General features: G+C 43.3%; 1 protein-coding gene across 4 annotated transcripts in view; it reads right to left on the bottom strand.

The window, feature by feature from the left end:
• Positions 1 to 12,382, bottom strand: part of Tango6 (transport and golgi organization 6 homolog) — a 187,440-nt gene that overhangs the window by 120,827 nt on the left and 54,231 nt on the right. For 2 of the 4 annotated variants that reach the window (NM_001427103.1, XM_087594591.1), the window contains 2 exons: positions 7,846 to 7,980; positions 850 to 1,329 (listed from right to left, as the gene is read on the bottom strand). In NM_001427103.1, coding sequence (NP_001414032.1) covers positions 850 to 1,329; positions 7,846 to 7,980 — 615 coding nt within the window. Of the gene's footprint in view, positions 1 to 849; positions 1,330 to 5,251; positions 5,686 to 7,845; positions 7,981 to 12,382 lie in introns of those variants that run through there. The other 2 variants (XM_087594592.1, XM_087594593.1) reach the window with 1 other exon arrangement.

Raw genomic sequence — 12,382 nt, 5'->3', positions numbered from 1 at the left:
CAAACCTTACACCAGCCCCAGTGCCGTACTAATAGGTGCTGCCCACCAGGCTTACAGTCTGCAGTCTGAGGCCTGGACACATAGCTACATTACCACCAACACCACCAGGGTTCAGAAGGGTTGAACATGTTGTCTAAGATGCTGGACTGGGTCCAAGCGGTAGTTTCCAGGCCCCTTGTTCTTAATCTATCCCATACTCAGGTCCCAAAAACTTCCACAAAAAGGAAAGATCCCAAAGAACCAGTGTGCTTGCTGCTAAGTCAGTCTAGAAGATCAGAATAGCTTTTTGCTATGATGGAGGCAAAAGAGAAGAGAAGAGCCAGTTGGATCCAGTCAGATGTGGGGTTTACCTGGGATGGGCATCATCCCAACTCTGGGAGTTTGTTCATGCTAGCCCACTGCTTCTCTTTCACATACTAACACTTGGCTGTTTTGCTAAAGCTATATGAAAATCAGCTTTGCCCATGTTTATTTCCAGTTACCCACCATTGCTTATATACAAAAACTCTGGCACTCTGATCAACACCCTTCCTTACCTTCATCTGACTTCTCAACGATTTCAGTTCCTGGAGGATAATCCCAGACAGCATTTGACACAAGTCAACGTTTAAAAAAAATACCTGAATTGGGCTGGTCACGAGGGCACACAACTTTAATCCCAGCCCTCAGGAGGCAGAACAAGTGGATCTCTGTGAGTTCCAGGTTAGCCTGGTCTATGGAACAAGTTCCAAGCCAGCCAGAAATCCATAGTGAAATCCTATCTCAAAACAACAAAGGCCCTGAGTTAAACATTTGCCCTGGGCTGCTGCCTGCACTGTGTCCTGTACCTAGACAGTATCTTCTACTCACCTGAAGAAGCTTCTTTTGTTCCTCCAGGGCTCTCCCTTCTCTCTGCTCTACCCAGCGGGAAAGGGTGCGGAGGGCAGCAGCCCGGGTTGGAACCTGGGGATCACAGGCAGATAAGAGAACCTCCCGGAATTGTTCTGTGGTTATATTTCCCGGTGGCTGGCTTGTGGCAGTGCAGGGCTCACTGGAACCTTGGCCTGTTCTGAGGGGGTTCTGCTCTTGTTCAGGTCGGTTCTGAGTTCCTTCTGTGGATGCATCATAACTGGTTTGTCGCTGTTCTTTTATTTTCTGTTCTGGGTCTTTTTTGTTTAGGGTACTCTGGGCTGCCGTGCTGACAGCCTCAGTGGAGAAGGCTCCATGAGTGGAGATGGTAATTCGGAGATCGACAGCGAGTTCTTGGATGACAGGGTCAGGGTATGTGTTAGAGACCTTCTCCAACAGAGGCAGCAGCTGCTTCAGGACCACAAAATCACTTGACTTCAACTATAAAGGGAAATGTAAAAATAGTAGGTCAAAACTAATGTGGAAAATGTTGACAAGTCACAGAAGGGGCAATAATCACATGGTGTTCACACTCAAGAACTACTTGCTACACAATTGCAGCTAGCATGTATTGAGCATGGCCACTCACAGACACCTTCTTAGTAAACAAGAACACACTCTGTATCCCTGAGGGAGAGTGCCTGCATTTGAAACCAACACTTAAGTAAGATGTCCAGAATTATCAACTGGAACACAGCTGATTGTAAAGTCAAGATACTACAATCCAGGCAGTGTGGCTCATGTGTGTCAGCACAATGGGGAGGCTGGAGCAGGAGAACTACCCTGAGTTCAAGGCTGGACTAGACTATATGAGTTCTAGAACAGCCTGTGATCCTATCTCAAAAGAAAAATAAACAAAAGTCATAGTTTGGAGTATAAAAATTAAATCATGCCTAAAAATCATCCTTTAATACTGAGGGACCAGAGTTCACGACTGGTACCCATACAACAAGCCGCATTTTCCATGCGTCTCTGCAATCCCAACTCCAAGTGGGTGGAGACAGGAGTATCCCTGGCTTCTAGCATAGCAGAGAAACTGTGACCCTTAGGTTCACAGAAAAGATCTTGCCTCAAACCAATAGGTAGAGAGTGATACAGAAGGACACCTCATACCTTGCTCTGACCTCTGTATACACACAGGTGCATACACACATGTACAAACACAGGTGAACACACATGTACACACAAGGGCACACACACATTGTACATGTGCACACACATACAAATAAATAATAAATGGTTTTTAAAAATACTGATTTCTGCTAGGTTTTTGGATGTTAGCAGTCCTTAAAGATTCTAGATCTTTTTGTTTTATTTATTTATTTTTTGTTTTGTTTTGTTTTGTTTTGTTTTGTTTTGTTTTCAAGACATGGTCTCTCTACAGAGTCCTGGTTATCCTGGAACTCAACCATGAAGACCAGACTAGCCTTGAACTTATAGAGATCTACCTTCCTCTACCCCTCAAGTGCTGGGACTAAAAGTGTGTGCCACCATCCTTAACCAGATCTGGATCTTTGAAGCATTTATCTCAATTCTGTAGTCCTTTAAAACAGGCATAAAAAGAAAAAAAAAAAACAACCTTTCACAGGACACTGGTAGCAACAGAAATCATTTCATAAAAATTACATAAGGCTCTGAAAATCTTTAACAATGTTTATAATTAATACAATGAAGATAATTAATTCCATATTTAGATGGCTTAATCTGAAAAGCTAAAGGCATTGGAGACAACTAGTCTTCAGCTAACTGAAACATCACTTAAAAAATTATTTGTATTTATTGTGCATGTTGTGTGCACACGTGTGTATACATGTACTCATGTCTGCACATGGTCGTGGGACACAAATGCCTCTTCACACACATGCAGGTCAGAGGGCAGTCTTGTAGGTCAGTGTTCTCCTTATGCTTTTACACGGGGCCAAGGAACTGAGCTCAGGTTTTCAGGCTTGTGCAGCAAATGCCCTGGCCTCCTCAGCCATCTTGTTGACCAAGAAAGATCATTAAAAAAAAAAAATGTAAAATTAGAGGCAGAGCAGACTTAGTGGTAAGACACTCACTGAGTAAGCGTGAGGACCTGAGTTTGAACCCCCAGCACCCGTGTAAGAAGCTGGGAACGGCTGCACGGGGCCTGTTATCTCAGGGCTGACGAGACAATGAGAGACTGTCTTGAGGGACTAGGTGGAGAGTGACAGAGCAGATACCTAACACCTCCTGTAGCTTTGGATATATGAACGGTCAAACGGAGATAAAACTAAGGTGAGGGCTAAAGCAAAGGGCAGAGCAGAAGCTTCGCTTGCACAGGGCTCTGCTTGAGGGAAGGAACTGTCCATTCTCAGCAGGGGCTTTTTCTGGCAGTGACCATCTATCATAAATGCTTGAAATTCGGAGAAACGCGTATGCTACCTATAGGATAACAAGCAAAAGTGCCTGTGAAAAGAAGGGTAGACCTCTTTTCCCTGTAGCAACTCATGACTAATGTTGTCAACACATCCATGGTTTACTGAGGTCTGAGGGTGCTCATTAAGGGAGAGAGTAGTGTTCTTAAACCTTTAAAAGTCTACGCCTGTTAATAAGTATTAAAAAAGAAATTAAGAAAGAAAGGAAGGAAGGAAGGAAGGGAGGAAGGAAGGAAGGAAGGAAGGAAGGAAGGAAGGAAGGAAGGAAGGAAGGAAAGACCAACTGCCTTAGTTTCAAATACTCTTGTCCTTTCTCTTGCTCCCTACCATTTGTGGTCCTCCCATGCTGTTTACTGGCTGCTGTAGCAGGCCTGCTAACAATGGGCAATAGGCAGGAAGTGCCTGCTTGAGAGGCAGTGGTAATTACGAATGAATGATGGTCTACAGAGTGTCCAGCCCAGTGAAGGGAGAAAAGGCCAGAAGTGGAACCTGTTCATTCTCCTCACTGAACGAAAGGCTGTAGCAGGAGCGTGCACTCTGGGCTCCCCACTCCGGGGCAGACCTCTAGTTTGCTCATCACTCTTCCATGCAAGCCTCTGTTTGGCTATGGTTCAGGTATGTTTGTCAACTGCACCTAACATATAGGAACATGCGTATTACAGTGGAATTTTGTCTTTAGATACATTGTATTTTATTTATATCAATGGTTTGTCTGAAAATATGTCTGTGCAACACATGAGTGTAGTGCCAGAAGAGGCATCAGGTCCCCTGGAACTGGAGTTGTGAGGCACTATGTGGGCACAGAGAACCAGGTCCATGTCTCCTAAAAGAGCAGCAAGAACTCTACCTCTGAGCCAGTCTCAAAAGAACTTTTTTTTTTTAAATGAAGAGTTTACACAATGGCCTTTGACAAAGAAATGAACATAAAAAGGCAGGAGGGAGGAAGGAAGGGAGGGAAGAAGGAAGGAAGGAAGGAAGGAAGGAAGGAAGGGAGGGAGGGAGGGAGGGAGGAAGGAAGGAAGGAAGGAAGGAAGGAAGGAAGGAAGGAAGGAAGGAAGGAAAAGAAAAGGGAGGGGAGAGACATGAAGACCTAGGTAGTATGGTTTAAGGAGAAGCTAAAGATGGCTGTCCCTTTAGAGAAAGATACACCTTTGGTCTCTCAGCAGTGAATCTCACTATGAAATCTGGGCTTAAAGATTAGGAGTCCAGCCATTAGGTAATGCATTCCATTGCTGCCCTGGGACGATATGGCTTTAGTTTGTCCTAAAGAAAGGTCAGAATGGTCTGCTCAGCTTCATCAACTAGGGCAGCAGTGAGCCCACAGGCTCTACAACACCAAGCAGAAACTGTTTCTTGAGGGGACAAGGAAGACGACCCAACATAATACTTTTAGTGATGACCAAGCCTGAAATTTAGAAAATGAATGTGGAATTACAGTCATCTTGTTAGCAATCTTAAACCTGCACTTTCTCCAAATTAACTCCTCTTCCTAGACACGATGTTTTAATAATCACCTTACTTACATGAATTAGAAAGGCCTGATGCTGTTAGATTCTGTTTCATTAGCCAAAACAATAACTCCAAACAAGAAAAATGTTCTAGGCTCTTAAGCAAAGACTTAGAGTGACTGTAGTCAACTCAAGCCATGACCTTCAAGTGTGACTTTACTATGAATACAAGAGAAAACCCAGCATTCCTAAGAAGCCTTACAGAGTTGGAGAGATGGATAGTTCAGCTGTTAAAAGCAGTAGCTACTCTTCCAGAGAACCTGCATTTAATTCCTAGTATCCACACAGTGGCTCAGAACCATCCACACTCCGGTTCCAGGAGATCACACAACCCTTTTCTGACCCCCTGGAGTACCAGGCACACACATGGTACACATACAGTTATGGAGGCAAAACATTCATACACATAAATAAAGTAAATCTAACTTTTTTTTTAAAAAAGGAACCTTTGCCAGACAGTGATGGTGCACACCTTTATTCCAGCACTTGGAGGCAGAAGCAGAGGCAGGAAGATCTATGAGTTTGAGGACAGTCTGGTCTACAGAGCAAGTTCTAGGACAGCCAGGGTTACACAGAGAACAGAGAAAACCAGAAAGAAAAAAAAAGTAGAGAAGGAAGAGGAGAGGAAAGAAGAGGAGGAGGAAGAAGAGGAAGAGGAAGAAGAGGAGGAACTCTTATAAATGCATGAATCATGCAGGAAACAATAAATTAGCAAATCTATAGCAAAAGCAAACAAGGTGATGTGTGTATGTTCACTTAAACTGCAAAATCAGGGGAACCCAGGATGTGGTAATGAGTCAGGATGGCTCACAGGAGGGCAAGGAGGGACAAGGCTGTACAGATACAGCAAGTGAGGCATGACCAGTACACACAGCAGCTCCAACAAACGGCTTCTGAAAACGGAGATAGGAGATTTCAGTAATTTCTTTTCCATTTGGTCTATTGTCTGAAATAAGTACTAAATAAGAAGATACAAAACACACACACACACACACACACACACACACACACACACACACAATCTATACTTTCAATTTATAGAGACTATCCAAATTAATATTCAATCAGAAAACAAAACTCAACTAAGCTAATTAAATCCAATAACAATCCAACTTAGGCTATTTCATCTGTGAACCCTTCCTTGTTACATTTAATATGACTCTGGAACCTTAGCCAAAAGCTCATTTTTTTCAGATGACATACAAAATATAAAATTAGGAATGTAAATCCAGTGAGAAATGGAGTTCACATTGACAACTAGCCCAGATAAAAATCTCTTCTCTCCTCAGGAACAGGCGGGAGTGTCCCACCTGTCGACATTGAGACATAATGTAGGCCGGGACACAGGCTGTGCTGGGCATGCTTGTTAGAATGCAGGAGATGTAACACAGGGGGACGTCAAAGGCCCTGGTTTCATCTCCAAAACCACAGAGAGAAAAAAATAAGTCTGGAGGAAGGTAAAATCTAACATATCAAGAATCAAAACAGATTTGAATGCTCAAACTCAAAATGTATTCCCCGAGGGCTCCCTACTCACAGGTAATGCTTGCTCTGAGACTGTCCTACTTTCTTGCAGTCTCCTTGCTTAATGTGTCACCCAATTAACCAGTCACCCTCACAAGCATGGTCTAGCCCTGCCTCTCCTTTTCCTTTGACAGTGATGTCCCAGGGCTCTACAACTTCCTTCCATCAGTGCCTCAAGAAAATCGGGTTTTTCTCTGGTTCTGAGCCTTTGTATGAGTCTCTCTAATTGAAAGGCTTCCTTCCACATGTTCTATTCACTTAAACACTTATTCCTCTTCAGGTCTAGTTAAATCCCATCTGCTCACTGAAGACCTCTCAGCCTCGCTTAGATGCTATGTCCCCTTGGTTCCCGTCCCTCTTCATGAATGGTATTCCATTCAATTCTAATCCCATTTTTTTTAAATTTATTTGTTTCTTTATGTATGTATGTGAGTACACTGTCCCTGTCTTCAGACACATCAGAAGAGGGCATCAGATCCCATCATGGATGGTCACCATGTGGTTGCTAGGAATTGAACTCAGGACCTCTGGAAGAGTAGACAATGCTCTTAACCACTGAGCCATCTCTCTAGCCCTCTAATCCTATTTTTAAGACAGTCATTCTGTGTGTGCCTCCCTTCCTGGATATCATATGAGATCTAAGCCATGTCTGTCTTATCCGTTGTCTGCTATATTCCCAGATCTTTTAGCTCAATATCTGGCATGTGGCAAATATGCAACCAATAATATTTGAATGAACAAATTTTAAAACTATAAACTAGAGCTGGAGAAATGGCTCAGTGGATGGTTCTGGCAGAGGACCTGTGTTTGGTTCCCTGTGCCCATGTCCGACAGCTCACAGTCGTCTGTAAATCTGGCTTCAGGGGAGCTGACTCCCTCTTCTAGTCTCAGGAGGCATCAATACTCATGTACACATAGTTTAAAAATAGAAGTAGATCTTAAAAACAACAAATTAACTATGTAAAAGCCACCTAAGCTAAGCTGGCCATGGTGGTGCACACCTATAGTCCTAGCTCTTGGGAGGTAGAAAGGAACATCAACAATGTCATATTGAATTCAAGGCCAGCCTGGGATACATGAGATTCTGTCTCAAACAAAAACAAAACAAAACTCTTCAACTCAACTAGCAACAGGCTTAAGTATATTGCATGGTATGTGCTCAAAACAATAGATCCTGAGCTAAAAAGAGACGGCATGACTGATGTCATCTGAGCAACCAGGAGCGTGCTAAGGATCTCCCACCAACTCTCTCAAGAGTGGGAGCCAGAGAACTGAGTGTCAGCCTCAGGCCAAAACAAGCTCGTTCTAAGTAGGAAAGCACCCTGCCCTTTTGACGGTGACACCTGCGCAGGTCAGTGAAATGGCGTGCTTGTCATCTATGTTAGAGATGATTCTCTTTGGCAACCCAACTGGTCCATCCCACTTCTCCTGGGTGTACTATCCATTCTCGCTCTCCGTGAAGGTATGGAAGAAGGGTGGCAGGTCCCTTCCCCGTGTGACATTCAAGCTTTGATCATACTTAGGCTCACCTGAACAGCTCCTCCGAGCATGGCAGCCACTAGCCCCATAGCCATGCTCAGTGTTTGCGATCCCACGGTGCTCTCTGCCTCATGAGCCAGGCCTGCACATGCTCTCTGCAGTGTTGCTGCTACAAAGTCCACTACCTACCAGAGAAGGAAATGAGAACCAGTGAGGGGCAAGAAACAACTGTAGAATCCATCCATCTTACGTCTGCACTGACACCGTGGCATCCTGTATAGCAGGAGCGCTGCTCTGCGCTTTTCTGCTTTGTTTTTCATGCGTTCCTGTTTTACATCTGCCAGTTTATAGAGGATGTTTTAAAAGAAACAGTAACAGCCAAGTGTCAAGATAGAGAGGACAACCCATGAGAGTATAGCTCTCTCTAAACAATCTACTCTGCCCAGCACCTTCAGGAGGAGTTTAGCAATGCAGAAGCTTCCAGGTATGTCACATGCATAGTATTAATCTCTTCTTGGTTTTGTTTGGATACAGGCTTTTATGTAATCATATAACCCAAGCTGGTCTTGAACTTGCTACATAGTTAAGAATAGTCTTGGACTTCCACTCTTCCTGCTTCCAGTTACCAAGGGTTGAGATTATAGATAAGTGTCACCAAGCCCAATTAATATGGTGCTGGAAATCAAATTCAAGGCTTCTTGCATGCTAGGCAAGCAATCTACTTGTCTGTTCAGATGAGGGCCCTCATGTAGCCCAAGCTAGCCTCCAAATGGATACACAGCAGAGCATAGCCATGAATGACTGATAACCTCCTAAGTGCTGAGATTACAAACATCTGCTACTCCTGGCGTTCTTCCTATCATCTATCTATCCATCCATCCATTCATCTATCCATCATCTATCCATCATCTATCTATCTATCTATCTATCTATCTATCTATCTATCTATCTATCTAACCATCCCTCATCCATTTATCATCCACCCACCCATCCACCATCCATTCATCTATTCATCCATCCATCCATCTATCATCTATCTATCTATCTATCTATCTATCTATCTATCTATCTATCTACCTACCTACCTACCTATTTTTAATTCAGTACTGGTGAGCAAGCCCAAAGAGCCTTACACATGACTAGACAAGAGTTCTACCACTGAGCTATAAACTCAGTCCCAAGAACCCATCACTTAAAAAGAAAAGAGTTCTCCTTTGCGCCAGCCAGCCACTGTATTTGCTATTTATCCAAAGGAGGTAGAAACTTATGCTCACAGAAGAACCTGCAGATGGTTGTTTACAGCAGCTCTATGAATCTCGAAGCTCAGAAATGGCTGAGACGTCCTCCATAAGGTGAGTGGATAAACAGATTTGTCAAGACGATGGGAGATCATTTAGCACTGTCAGTGAGCTATTAAGCCATGAAAAGACATGGAGGAATATTAGTGGGGAGAAATAACACAAAGTGAGAGAAGCCCAACTGCAAGGATACGGGTGAGAGAGAGAGAGAGAAAGGTAACTAGACAGAGTACAGGGGGCAGACGTGATAGTGAACCTATTCTTAGCTACTAGGATGGCAGACATGTGGAACCTATTAACAGTATAAACTCCAGAGTGAACCCTAATGTAAGCTACAGACTCGGAATGACAATGATGTGATTGTATGGATTCCTCAGTTACAGCAAAGAACCCAGGAATGTAGCTCAGGGATTGACTGCCTAGCAGGTGAAAGGGTTGAGTCCCCAGGAGACACACACACACACACACACACACACACACACACACACACAGATATACAGACACACACACATACATACACACAGATAGACACACACAGATACAGACACATACACACACACAGACAGACACATACACACACACAAGACACACACACACACAGACAGACAGACATACACACACACACACACACAAACACAGATATACAGACACACACATACATACACACAAGACACACACAGACACAGACACACACAGAGATAGACACATACATACACACAAGACACATACACACACATAAGACTCACACACTCACACACAGACACACACACATACAGACACACACACACACACACACACACACACACAAAGAGGTAAAGAATTCTAAAAAGTTACTGCTCTTTGGTAACAATGGAGAAGCTAGGGACATGTGGGCCCAGGAAAGATCTGAGAAACATCTGTATTTGCTCAATATTGTTGTGAACCTAAAACTACTCTAGAAAAATAAATAGACTCTGGGCCAAGGAGATAACTAGCCGAGTAAAGCACTTGCCATGTAAGCCCAATGACTGTTTCAGATCTTCAGAACCCACGGCTGGAAAGAGCAGCTTGTGTCTGTAAACCCAGCACTCCTACAGTGACATGGGAGGCAGAGACAGAAGATTACAAAGACAGATAGGCCCATCTGAAGGAACCTGACAGGTCAGCCTGCCTGGAGTTTACATAGCATAGTGGCAAATGACAAGAGATATCTTACTTCAAAATTGAGCTGGCAGAAGAAAGAGAATCAATGCCCAAGGTCACCCTCCGACCTCTACATGCACACACACTATCAAATCGATGCATAAAAGTAATAGTACTTTCTGATCATCCACCGTGTTCTCTGAAGGAGGTTTGCTCCTCAGAGATTTCTCAGTTTCACGAGACAGTCTAATTCTAGTAAGCCATGAACAGGGGAGCAGGTTCCCAGTGTTATTTATAAGCCAGTGTCCTCGATCAACCTTTAAGAAATCCAGAGTCACAGTCTAAGTGTCACTATTTCTACAGACTCACGGTTGTTCATACACAAGGTTTACATAGTGAAGACTACCAATAACCATTCAGTGGAATCAATATGGTCAGCATCATTTGAACTGAGTCTCGTATAATCACTGTTAACCCACAGCAGACACGCAGTCACGCACGTACACATGCACACGTGTATATTCAGGATTAATGGCTCAAAGGGGAGAGATCATTTTGAAAATGGGAAAGTTGAGATAGGTCATAATAAGCCTCTAAACACTATGCAAGGTTGCATGTTTAACTCTCTGGACAAATCACATGCTATGCTAGAATCCTTACTGTGAGCTTAAGCCAGGAGAAGGGCCTGTTAACACTTGTCTTCTGGGGCAAGGCAGGAAACTGCAAAGGTTATTTAAATGTTCCTTGCATGGAAACAGTGCCGGAAACCTACCTCCCTCTCTAACCCTGAGACTTTACTGATTTAAAAACCATTTGGGGCCACTAGTTAAGCCATAGAAAAGAATTTTAAAGGGTGCCTTGCTTTTATGTAGTTTCTATATTAGCACGAGAATTTTTTAATTGCTAGAACTAGCTTTTCCTAAGCTCCTTTCTAGGCATTTTTTTTAATGTTAAAAAATTAGTTTTTTATCCCTGTATGTGTCCATGAGTGCACATACTACATTTGTGTGGAGGTCAGAGCAGTTTGCAGGAATGAGTTCTCTCCTTCCATCAGATGGGCTCTAGGACTGAACTCAGGTTGTGAGGCTTGGTGGCAAGCACCTTTATGCATTAAGCCTTCTCACCCGACCCATTATGTACTGTTTTTAAAAGGCTGGAAGCCAGGCAAGGTGATGCATACTATAATCCCAGCACTTGGGAGGCAGAGGCAGGCAGATTTGAGTTCAGGGCTAATCTGGTCTACAGAGCAAGTTCTAGGACAGCCAGGGCTACACAGAGAAACAGAAGCTTTCTGTTTGTATGCATGTAAACACAGAACCAACAACTGAGAATCAAGAGAACAGGAAACTGAGAGAGACAAAAGATTGGCGGGGCACTAGGAGAGCTAAACAAAGGTAAGGGATGGTTACGATAAAAAAAGATATGTTGCAAAAATGTATAAAAATTTCAAAGATGGGTTCAGTAGTTAAGAGCACTGACTCTTCTTCCAGAGGTCCTGAGTTCAATTCCCAGCAACCACATGGTGGCTCACAAGCATCTGTAATGAGATCTGATGCCCTCTTCTGGTGTGTCTGAAGACAGCTATAGTGTACTTACATGTAATAAATAAATCTTTAAAAAAATTCATTTATAAAAAAATTTCAAAGAATTAAAAAATATTAAAAGAAAAAAAACCTTGGAGCTGTTAAGTATGAAGAAAGGGCCATTTATTAATGTATGTCATCAACAAAAATATCCTTTCTTCCAAACTTCCTTTTTGTTTGTGGGGAGGACACTGAGATAGAGTCTGATATAGCCTAGGCTGGCCTCCCAGTCACTATGTAGCTTGAATTTCTTGATCTTTCCTCCAAATGCTAGAATTACTGCATGTCCAACCACACTTCCTTCCTGGAGCGCCATTCTGAAAGCAGTTTTACTGGGCTTCACACGTTTTGCCATTCTGATGGGGCTGTCAACCCAAGAAGGGGTCCTCAGTGACTGAAGCCTCTTAGTACTCTGGGGAGGTTTTCAAGACTCCCAGCCAAGTTAGAGTTCCTTGAGTTCAGCATCCTTCAGTAGGCTGCTGAAAAGCATACCTCCAGACCCTTCCACTCTGTCAGCACTTCGTCAGCAAGTTACACATCTCCATAGGGTCATTAAGAGGATTAAATGAGTTAATACCTGTCAT

This window comes from Rattus norvegicus, chromosome 19 (genome assembly GCF_021556685.1).
Source record: "Rattus norvegicus strain SHRSP/BbbUtx chromosome 19, alternate assembly SHRSP_T2T, whole genome shotgun sequence".
NCBI lineage: Eukaryota > Metazoa > Chordata > Mammalia > Rodentia > Muridae > Rattus > Rattus norvegicus.
The sequence above is the reverse complement of the archived record's forward strand: the minus strand, read 5'-3'. Positions and strand labels throughout refer to the sequence as shown.